Consider the following 12,190-nt stretch of genomic DNA (forward strand, 5'->3'; position numbering starts at 1 on the left):
GGTTTAAAATATTATTTATAATAGAATGTGTATTCAGTTCTTTATTTTGTAAGGCAACTATAACACTTTTTGAATCTGAATATATTATCCATTTTTTCAACCTTTGAGAAGAAATAAATTGAAGAGCCAGATAAACCGCATGGCATTCAGATGTAAATACGGAGCATTTTGAATGTAATTTTTCAGATATTGTGGAGATAGGGGTAACAACAGCGCTTGCAACATGGTCAAGGCCTTTAGAGCCATCTGTAAAAATGGAATTAAAATTACTATATTGTTCTTGGTGTGAATTAAAAAGCTGTAAGTAAATGTCAGCAGCAGTTTGTGCTTTTGTCAGATTGTTAAAAATATCAATAGTTTGGAGAGAAATGACGTCCCAAGGAGGTCTTAATTCGCTCGCAGGTAAAATATTAAAGTCTTCTAGGTTTAGGTCAGATAAAAGCTTTCTTACTCTCAAACCAAAAGTCGGTATTGCAGAGGGTCTGTTACTAAATAATCTTTCATAAAATGGAGTTGTAACATTTGAAAACATGCAATGTATATGATGGCTTTTGACATGAAAATAGTATCTCAATGTTAACTTATTGCGTCGTTCAGCAAGAGTTGGTTCATGATATAAAACGTTTAAACTTTTTATGGGTGATGTGCGAAATGCTCCTGTTGCTGTATGTATGCCAGAATTATGGATGGTGTCAAGATATTTAAGAGCAGATTGTCTAGCTGATCCGTAGACAATGCAACCATAGTCGTCTTTAGATTGAATGATACACCTATAAATTTTGAGCATGGCATCTGTATCTGCACCCCAAGAGGTGTTTGTCAAAACTTTAAGTAAATTTAATTTCAGTCCACAGGTTTTTCTTAAGTGCTTAATATGAGATGCAAAAGTGAGTTTAGAGTCTAAGATCAAACCAAGAAATTTTGTTTCGCTTAAAACGGGAATGCGGAAGTTTTTGAGATACAGTTCAGGATCGGGGTGGAGCCCTCGTCATCGACAGAAGTGTAAACTCGTTGTCTTAGTTGTATAAAAATTAAAACCATTTAACTCAGTCCATTGGGATAATTTATTAATAGCGAGCTGCAATTGTCTTTCGATAGTGTGCATATGAGATGCTTTACAGGAGATCCGCAGATTATCAATGAATAACCTGCCGTCCACTGTAGATGGTAACGTGGTTAAAATATCGTTTATTTTTATAAGAAATAAGGTTACACTAATGACACTACCTTGAGGAACACCTTCCTCTTGATTAAAAGTGTCAGATAAAGTGTTATTCATTCTAACTTGAAATGTCCTGTCTGTTAAAAAGTTTTAAATGTCCTGTCAGTTAAAAAGTTTCCATTAATGTCATAATTTAGAAGGTCCCTTGAAATGCCGTATCTCCACGTTCGATCATACGCTTTCTCAATATCAAAAAATATCGTCACAAGATGTTGCCTTTCTAAAAACGCTTCACGTATATCAGTTTCTAAGAGCATTAGATTGTCAATAGTTGAATTACATTTGTGAAATCCGCTTTGTCTCTTAGATAAAATACGAGATTCCAATAAATATATATTACCCTTCCGTTTATTATTCTCTTTAGGAGTTTGCAAAGACAACTTGTAAGAGCGATTGGTCGGTAATTAGTAGAATGTATAGGGTCTACCTGGTTTAGAAATGGCAACTATATATGATTTTCTCCATATTGATGGGAATTGTCTATTCAGCCAAACTCTATTAAACAGTTTTAAAATTATTTCCAAATGGGTATCAGAGAGGTGCTTAAACATACTATTGTGAATTTTGTCAGGCCCTGGAGATGTTTCTTTACATTTATTAATAGCAGATTTTAATTCAGTTATTGTCCGAGGAGAATTGTAATCATTATGAGGTTCAACAGAGGGTCTAAGTACTTTTTTCTCAGTTTGAGTTTTTTTGGAAAGTTTGAGAATAATTTTCTGTACTAGAGGCTCGGGAAAAGTTTTCGGCTAAGGTATTTTCTATTTTTTCAATTTCTGTTATTTTATTTCCATTTACTTCAAGATGGGTAATAGGTAAAGGGTTGTAATGACCAGATATTTTTTTTTATTTTAGGCCAAATTTCTTTTGCTTTTGTATTGTTATTTATGGTACTTATATATTTAATCCAAGATTCTCTTTGGCTTTGTCTTCCAGTTTTCCTAGCGAGTGCACAGAATTTTTTAAACAGAATTAAATTTTCAACAGTTAGGTATCGACGGAATATTCTCCAGGCTCGTCCTTGTGCTTTATGAGTTTGTCTGCATTCTTCGTTCCACCATGGCATACCTGCCAGGGAAAAAAATAGGAACACGTCATGCGGTCGCGACATTGAAGTTCACTTCTTTACACTATATGTTTGCATAATTGTAACTGTATAAGATTTAATGTAACAATTATAATTGATTATAATACATATCAACTGACAAGATTTCTGATTATTATTCTTATTCAACAAACTAATTAAACAGAAATGATAGCTGATTTTAGTAATTTAAAACATATTTAAAAACAAAATATTTTATTATTACTCAAACATATGTGACAATAAACACATATAAAAAAATAATCAATTATTCTTGTTAAGTGCTACAGTTGTAGCAGATTTGGCTGATTTTAAAAACTTTTCATCAAACATTTGTCTATAACAAGGCTAAATCATTTGGGACTTGGTGAATCAAAATTGCCTGCAAAGTAGACGCATTCATGCTACCCCTAAACTCAGTCTTATTTTTTGGAAACATCGCACAAAACAACTTTGATGCATGGTCCGCAGCAGCTAACAGAATATTGTGTTCAAGGAGAAATCCTGTGAACAATAGTTCACTTCTAATTGATTGTAGATCAATAGTGGACAACACAAAATCGAAAATTTTTGCCGACTTTTTCATATTTGTATATGCGGTAGCATGCTACAGAAGGGAAAAGAGGGGAAAACTACAAAAAAAAAAAAGCATTGTAACATATTTGTAAAGAACAGATAGCAAAAATATAATAAAAAAACTTATAATTAGGGCCCTATAAATTATGCGAAGATGCGGAAACCCGCATAATTCACAATTATCCGCATAATTTACAATTTTCCGCGTGAGCGCAGCATATCTGTATAGTTTTTATTTTTCAGCAAAATGTATTCATTTACCAGATAAATTTCTCCTTAAGGGTTTTTTTTCAATTGAAAAATATCTTCTTTTTCAATTCCAAGAATCTTTATGGACAGGTGGACGTTTGCAAAGACTTTCAGTTCATTGCAGAACACGCTCAGATATTAATAGATACTCTTCTCTTTTTCGAAACATGTGGTGTATTTATTCACAAAGCTTACAATAAGATTTTTGATCTGCGGTCTANACCTTTTAAGTACTTTTTAAGCACTATAAATATTTTTTAGCACTACATACATTAACAAAATGCAAAATAATTTTCAAGGACTCTACATGATCATGATTAAGTAACTAGTAAGTTTCTGACAAAGAACTCTTTTCCTGATTATATTAGCCACTATAAAAAGATCAAGAGGCTTTTTGATTCGATATCAGAGGGTGGAAAATGAAGCTTGAAATTGAGAATTTCTTGCAAACGAGAGTTGCATATGAGAGTGCAAGAATTTCACCGAACCCAGTTCAGCATATGCACGTGCGGACCCGAAAATATTTAATCAAACATGTAAATGGTTACCAATGATCGGCGCTTTAATATGCTATGGACCGACGGGGGACAAAATAGATTGTGGTTGAATGAATGTGTTAAGGTAAACCTAACATAAACCATGAAGTTTCAAACCTCCAAAAAAATTTTTTTTTAAAAATATCAAAATGCAAACAAATTATAGAAGGATTTCTTAAAAGTACACAATGGAGAAGTGGTCCTGCCCTTATTTGCACGCTTTTTGAAAACATTTTCTCAAGATTTGAAACTACACAAGATATACTACTTTCCTATACACTTTAAACTACCTATGTACAGGAATAAGAGTAGTTAGAGAGTAAAAATGAGGAAATCTAAGAATGAATATATATATATATACATACAAATAATGCCGAAAATACAAATCACGGTGTGTAATTTTTAGATCGTGTAAATATGAATTATGATGAATAATTTTTAAACCCGTAAATATGAATCACGATGCAAAACTTTTAAAGCGCGTGAATATGAATCCCAATGTCCAATTTTAAAATCACATACAAATACAAAAATCGATGTTTGACATTACAACTGCATGATCGAATCACGACAATGGATTTTAAACTTGAGTGAATACGAATCACTAAATAGGGTTTTAAAAATGTGTAAATACAAATCGGGCTATTGGATTTTTAAATCTCATAAATAAGAATCGCAATATACGATATTTAAATCGCATGAATAAGAGTCGCAATGCACAACTTTTAAATCAGGTAAATACGAAAATCGATGTTTGATATTAAAATCACGTGAAAAAGAATCAAAATATTAGTTGGTTCTGGACTTGGGATTTCTAAAGGCTTGTTTGGATTGTTCTTTCTCAGCCATAATAAATAAAAATTTACAAGATTAATTGAATGAGCAAATAAATATTTTCACCGCAAATAAACCAATATTTTTTTTATTATTTTGCTTGCTTTCGGGCCAGCAAACAGGAAGCAGCGACGTCTGAATTTGGAAAATACCAGCTATCTGCAGGGCAGGCAAAAATACGAAAAAAACTTATTTTCTGAGCATATAAGAGAAAATAGCTAAAATAAGTAAAAATACGGAAGGGCTGGCAGCTACGTAGATCGAATTTTCTGTTTATCTTTGAAAATCGGAAATAATTATAATTATTTTATTTCAACAACTTAAATTCCAGTAAAAGCGAAATATTTATTAAAAATATCTTAAACTTTTAGAGAATCTGAGCTTTTGATTTAAAAAAAAAGGTTAAAATTCTACAAACAAAAGCGAAAAAAACGGAAATCCGCTAAAAAATCTCATCCCTACTATGTAGAAAGAGAATTTGCAATGAAGAATTTCTCCTGCTGCACAGCATACTCTTAAGATATGTAATTGGATTCCAAAATTACAGTAAATAATAATAACTACTCAATACTAAATATTTAACCATTTAGTATAACCATTTTGAAAGTAAAACGTCTTGTTCTCCAAAAATGAAATTAAGACTTACAGAGATGAATGGTGAAAGCACCCCATTGAGTAGAGCTGGCATGGAAGCTCTCAACATGAAGATATCGACAGTCTGGGAGCGAAGCCTGTTAAACAAAGCTACTCTAGATCTTGGAGCTACGCACACTGCAATGAACATAAAATACATTACTCTTTAAATAACATACTCATAATAAAAATAACTAAGAAAGATACGGAGGCAAAATAAGATAGCAAAAAAATAAAGGCAGACACTCCAACTACTAAGAAATTTCCAAGCAAGGAAGGATAATGTATTAATATTTCATGAATTAGAATTAAAAGAATTACAAAACAAAACATAATAATTTAAACAAATACTATTCTGTCAGATAGATGATTGCTAACGCTTTAATAAAAAAAATTTAAAACTTTTAGTTCTAAAAGGCTTTTACTTTGTTTTAAAAATTCTAATTTAGTTTACAACCACTAAAAAGAATAATTCATAACAGCCTCTAATGTACAAGTTTCTGAAAATGGAAAGAACATAAAATAAAAAGAATGTGCTTCAATATAATTAAGAAGACTATTTTGTGTTCAGCAAATTAATTTATGATATTTTTGCTATAATGCTGTTGAGATGAAAATCAGTGAAGTTGGAAGATGCATGGTATACTTGACTAATTGAAGATTGTAATGAAAACAGGATGATGAAAATAACAGTAGAAGATGGAAACTAGATCATAAACTATAATAAAACTTTTATTTGGTAGCAATTGGTACTCAAGATACAAAAATTAATCCATAGGACTTCTAGTTAAATAAATTTTGCATAATAATATTAATAAGGACAGGCCATGGGAAACAAATGCCCCACAACCTGCCAAATCAAAAGTCAAATTAAAAAGTAATTGAATTGTTCTCAACAGACCTTAAGAATCATGAGAAGAGATCCATGGATGGTGATTTATTGAAAAATAACATAGCCAAAGCTAGGAAATATATGTAATGCCAATTGTGGCATCAGAAATGCTTCTTTATGAAATTGAAAAGTATCAAATTTAATGTAACAAAAACAAATGTAACAAAATGTAAAAACAATTTTTTTTAAAAATTTCAACTTTTATTTTTAATTGATATATTATAAACTATTGATTGTCAGGTCAGAAAATGTAGCTTTTGAAAAATGTTAAAATTATCTTAGAATAATTGAATGATAATGAAAGTTATAATTAAACTAAGTAATATTACAGCATCAAAATAAACATAAATAGGAAAGACTTAGATTAGTCAGCAAAACTGATTATAGAAATCTCCATTTAGTGAGCTTATAAGTTTATAAAAATAAATAGGTGAATCATATCCTTATTTACAAGCCTGTAAATACAAAATATTTTTTCCCATGAGACAATTTTGATAATACGTATCCAAATTGACAGCTTTGAGAGATAAGAATTTACTACAATTTTGTTACTACACAAGAATAAATCAATTTAGAGAGAAGAAATAATTATTTGGTATATATTGATCATTTATTCACAGTTGATAATTAAGACAAATAAAAATATATATTTACTTGCAAAAAGATATAAGAAATAATCATACAATAAAGAAATTATTAATTGAAACTTACATTGGTATTAAATAATTTTAGAAACCACTAAATAATAATAATAATACAATATATTAAAGAAAATAATCAAATTATTAAACAAAAGTGCTAAACAAGAATGCTAAATGCTAAACAAGAATGAAAATGCTAAACAAGAATGAAGGATGATTTTAAAAATTAAATTATTTTGAAACATCCAAAACATTTTTTTTTAAATTCTTGAATTTCTAGAAACCTGCTTCCAATTGTCTAAGACAAATGTAATATTTTGTGTAATTTATTAAAACAGTTAACAAAGCTACAAATACCCCTTGATACTTTTGAATAGAACAGTATTCAATTAACAAAATAACAATTTTATTAAATGCAAAATGGAAAATAAGATCATGGTTCATAAGTAAAAAATTTTAATTACACAAAATACTATGAAATCAACAGAATTTTCCAACATCTAGAGCAAATCAGTGCATAAATGAAATAGAAATCAATACTATTTTTCTTTTAAATTAAACATTTCTTCAAAATTAAATGGAATGAAAAAAATAATGATATCAATTCTGTTAAAAAAATTTGTCTTTTTGAATCATGTGTACAATTTTTACACAATAGTGATAGTAAAGTGTGTTCTTTGCTCTTTCTTATTCAATATCTTCCTTCAAAATTTACCCTATAATAATTATTTTACTATACACTAAACTCCCCTTTAACTGTGAGTGGATTATTCACTTCAGTTTATCAGCTATCTGGACACAGAAAAAAATTTCCTGTTCATTAAATATTTCAATAAATACAATTCTCAAAAATTTATTTTATTGAACTAGAAGATCCACGAATGAACCTGATCAACATCAATGTTCGTTAATAATACTAAGTTAAATAAATGTTAAATGAGCAATGAAATAAGCACACAGACAATCTTTCAATTCTATATACTGATAATTTATAAAAGAAGAAAAAACATTTTTACCTTTTTTTATTGCCATATGATTTTGAGCAACTTTAGCATACAGGATAACAAGCACCATATCCCCCTTTCTCTCATATTTTTTAATACATTCCCTGGAAACAAAGATAATGCTAAATAAGTTTTATATCATATTATAAATAGAAAAAAAATGTCAAGTGGAATAAGTAGTAAGTTTTAATTCTAAATAATTACATAGAATGAAAACCATATAAGAAATATGAAAGTAACCTATCTTTAATTATGCGCATTTTAAAACTGATTTTGATTTTTAAAAGCTCTTCCGCCAAGAAAAATAAAATACACTAGCTTAAGTGATTTAAACTCAGAGTAAAGTTTCAGTTTCATAAGAAACATAATTTTTCGGGTAAGAATTAACTAGATTGTATTTTCAGTAACAAATTTTAAAAATATACTAATGGGTGATATTTTTTCCCCCTTTAGCAGAATCGTGGCTACATTGTCACAGAACATTACCGAATTCTTGCAAAAAGATTTTTCCATTAGGAAGTAAATAATTTTGGTTTTCTTCTCAGCAGAAATTTTCATTCTATTAATTTTTTTATTTAGTTATTAATTTTGATTTCACATAGTTTTTAAAATCCTATATTATTAATTTGATATCATTCATTATAGCAACTGAATCTCGAAATGAAAACATGCATTTAGTAACCCTTTTTCGAAGAAACAGATTCATTTGATTTCGCCTTCAATCTTTTTTCCCGATAGTTACTGCTACGGATTTCACAACTTTTTTATTATTTTCTTTTAATGTGATGACGATTAACAAAATTGCTTAAAAGGAAATTATTAGTGTATTTTTCGACGACAAAATGCGAGAATGTCTGAAATAATATTAGATTTAAAAAAAAAAACATTTATTTAATTTGACGTTTCGGTTACTAACAAGTATATTTTTTATATTTAAAAGAATCTTGCAGAAAGATATTAGTACTAGAGAGGCATGTCGCTGAAAGCCCAAAAAAAATTCTGCCACAGGTTTTTTTTCCACCTAACTTAAAATCATTATAAAAGAATAATTTAAATTTTTGCTGTTTTATAAGCCAAAACAAAAGTAGTGATGGAGCAAATTTTAAGATACTAAACAATTTAGATCTCAAACATTTTTCAAATTAAAAAAAACTGTAGATTTTTTTCAGAAAGAAATTTTGTGCCACCATAACTGAGATGAACAAAACTTAAAAGTTGTGAATAGCTTTTGCAAACCAACAATTAAAAAAATACCATATTATTTGCAAACGTAATTTCACACAATAAAAAGACTTTTGAAAAATATCCTAAAACAGGATCTGAGATTACCTTAAGCATGTAATTTGATTTACCTACATAAAAAGTTAATTAAGGACTGCTAACTAATATTAGCAAAATACTTAGATCAATAGTAAACAAGGCCAAAAGGCCATCTAGTATTGACTCCCAGTAGGAATGTTATAAACTATTTCTTTAATTGTAAATGCATTACTTGATACTTATCAAACATGTTTTGTATTTAACATAATTTTTTTAAAATAATATTTATAATTAAATTATCTACCACTGAAGAATCACACCATCATAGTAATTAATTTTTTAGTTGGATTTTTAAAATCTCTCTAACATGAATCTCGGCATTGGATTTTAAAATTGCATTAATATGAATCGCAACATTGGGTTTTCAAATAGCGTGAATACCAATCGCGATGTACGATTTTTAAATCACATGAATATGAATCTCAACGTGCAACTTTTAAACTAGGTAAATACGAAAATCGATGCTTGATTTTTCAAACCACGTGAGTGGGGATTGCAATATTAGCAGATTCCGGCACAGTTTCAAATATTCAAAAACGTAAAAATCCGCAAAAGAATCAATCGGCGGAAGAATTACGCGTATGTAAGTGTCTCGTTAGCTAGAATAAGCGAAGGTTTCAAAGTTTGATATTAGATTGAGGATATTCATGAAAATTTCCTCAGATTATAATTTTGGATTAGCGAAAGTTCGAGAATCGATGGTCACGAGAAACGCGGAATTCAACGACATCCCCAGAAAAATCATATGCCTACTCCTAATTTTTAAGATCTGGAAGGATAATACAACAAACCCAGAATACACTCACCCCTGCCACTTTCAGCAAAAGATTTTATAAAGTAATTTTTTTTTAAAAAAATTATGAGGACAATCAACACAGCAAAGAAAAAAACGCCATTTTGAAAGATAGAAAATTTAGAACTTTTTACAAAATCCTAATGAAGAAAAGCACCTTTAAAGTAAAGGCTTTTAAAAAACGTAAATNAAGATTTTTCCGTTAGGAAGTAAATAATTTTGGTTTTCTTCTCAGCAGAAATTTTTATTCTATTAATTTTTTTATTTAGTTATTAATTTTGATTTCACATAGTTTTTAAAATCCTATATTATTAATTTGATATTATTTATGATAGCAACAGAATTTCGAAATGAAAACATGCATTTAGTAACCCTTTTTCGAAGAAACTGATTCACTTGATTTCGCCTTCAATCTTTTTTTCCGATAGTTACTGCTACGGATTTCACAACTTTTTTATTATTTTATTTTAATGTGATGATGATTAACAAAAATGCTTAAAAGGAAATTATAGGTGTATTTTTCATTGACAAAATGCGTGAATGTCTGCCATAATATTAGATTTTTTAAAAAAAACATTTATTTAAGTTGATGTTTGGGTTACTAAAAAGTATATTTTTTATATTTAAAAGAATCTTGCAGAAAGATATTAGTACTAGAGAGGCATGTCGCTGAAAGCCCGAAAAAAATTCTGTCACAGGTTTTTTTCTTCCACCTAAATTAAAATCATTATAAAAGAATAATTTAAATTTTTGCTGTTTTAAAAGCCAAAACAAAAGCAGTGATGGAGCAAATTTTAACATACAAAAAAATTTAGATCTCAAACATTTTTCAAATTAAAAAAACTGTGGATTTTTTTTAGAAAGAAATTTTGTGCCACCATAACTGAGATGAACAAAACTTAAAAGTTGCTTTTGCAAACCAACAATTAAAAAAAATACCATATTATTTGCAAACGTAATTTCATACAATAAAAGGACTTTTGAAAAATATCCTAAAACAGGATCTGAGATTACCTTAAGCATGTAATTTGATTTACCTACATAAAAAGTTAATTAAGGACTGCTAACCAATATTAGCGAAATACTTAGATTAATAGTAAACAAGGCCAAAAGGCCATCTAGTATTGACTCTCAGTAGGAATGTTATAAACTATTTCTTTAATTGTAAATGCATTACTTGATACTTATCAAACATGTTTTGTATTTAACATAATTTTTTTAAAATAATATTTATAATTAAATTATCTACTACTGAAGAATCACACCTTCATAGTAATTAATTTTTTAGTTGGATTTTTAAAATCTCTCTAACATGAATCTCGACATTGGATTTTAAAATCGCATTAATATAAATCGCAACATTAGGTTTTTAAATTGAGTGAATACCAATCGCGATGTACGATTTTTAAATCACATGAATATGAATCTCAATGTGCAACTTTTAAATTAGGTAAATACGAAAATCGATGTTTGATTTTTCAAACCACGTGAGTAGGGATTGCAATATTAGCAGATTCCGGCACAGTTTCAAATATTCAAAAACGTGAAAATCCGCAAAAGAATCAATCGGCAGAAGAATCCCGCGTATGTAAGTGTCTCGTTAGCTGGAATAAACGAAGGTTTCAAAGTTTGATATTAGATTGAGGGTATTCATGAAAATTTCCTCAGATTATAATTTTGGATTAGCGAAAGTTCGAGAATCAATGGTCACGAAAAACGCGGAATTCCACGACATCCCCAGAAAAATCATATGCCTACTCCTAATTATTAAGATCTGGAAGGATAATACAACAAACCCAGAATACACTCACCCCTGCCACTTTCAGCAAAAGATTTTATAAAGTAATTTTTAAAAAAAAATTTATGAAGACAATCAACACAGCAAAGAAAAAAACGCCATTTTGAAAGATAGAAAATTTAGAACTTTTTACAAAATCCTAATGAAGAAAAGCACCTTTAAAGTAAATGCTTTTAAAAAACGTAAATTAAGCACCCTTAAGCACTTTTTAAAAAGGCTATGCACCCTGTTTTAACACAAATAACCAATAAAAATCATTTTTGTGAGTAAAAATGAAAGTATTCTGTTTAAAAATAAAGTACTTATATATAAAGTTATAAAGTACATAAAGTTATAAAGTACATATATATAAAGTTATATAGTTAAAAAATGATTCAAAAATATTGACCTAGTCTATCTTCATCTGGATCAATATCCTCTGAAACAAATATATCATTCAGTCTGAATAACAATTAACACAAAAATAAAAACATGGTACTCATCTAGGGCACTTATTGAAAAATTAAAAGTGAGAGAAAATTAGTAAGACAGTGTGGTCGCAAAGCAAGAGTTTCTATTATAAACATAATAAACTTAAATAGACCAACAAATGGCTCTAAAACATTAGC

General features: G+C 28.9%; 1 protein-coding gene across 2 annotated transcripts in view; it reads right to left on the minus strand.

Annotated features, from left to right (window-relative positions):
• The window catches only part of LOC122272799 (putative ammonium transporter sll0108), a 17,274-nt gene extending 5,193 nt beyond the window's left edge, over positions 1 to 12,081 (minus strand). The window contains exons 1-3 of one of the 2 annotated variants that reach the window (XM_043056797.2): positions 11,971 to 12,071; positions 7,684 to 7,775; positions 5,148 to 5,272 (exon numbers count right to left, since the gene is read on the minus strand). In XM_043056797.2, coding sequence (XP_042912731.1) covers positions 5,148 to 5,272; positions 7,684 to 7,741 — 183 coding nt within the window. In that variant the 5' untranslated portion in view covers positions 7,742 to 7,775; positions 11,971 to 12,071. Of the gene's footprint in view, positions 1 to 5,097; positions 5,273 to 7,683; positions 7,776 to 11,970 lie in introns of both variants that reach the window. The other variant, XM_071184905.1, reaches the window with a different exon arrangement.
• Between the last annotated feature and the right edge of the window lie 109 nt (positions 12,082 to 12,190).

This window comes from Parasteatoda tepidariorum, chromosome 9 (assembly GCF_043381705.1).
Source record: "Parasteatoda tepidariorum isolate YZ-2023 chromosome 9, CAS_Ptep_4.0, whole genome shotgun sequence".
Lineage (NCBI taxonomy): Eukaryota > Metazoa > Arthropoda > Arachnida > Araneae > Theridiidae > Parasteatoda > Parasteatoda tepidariorum.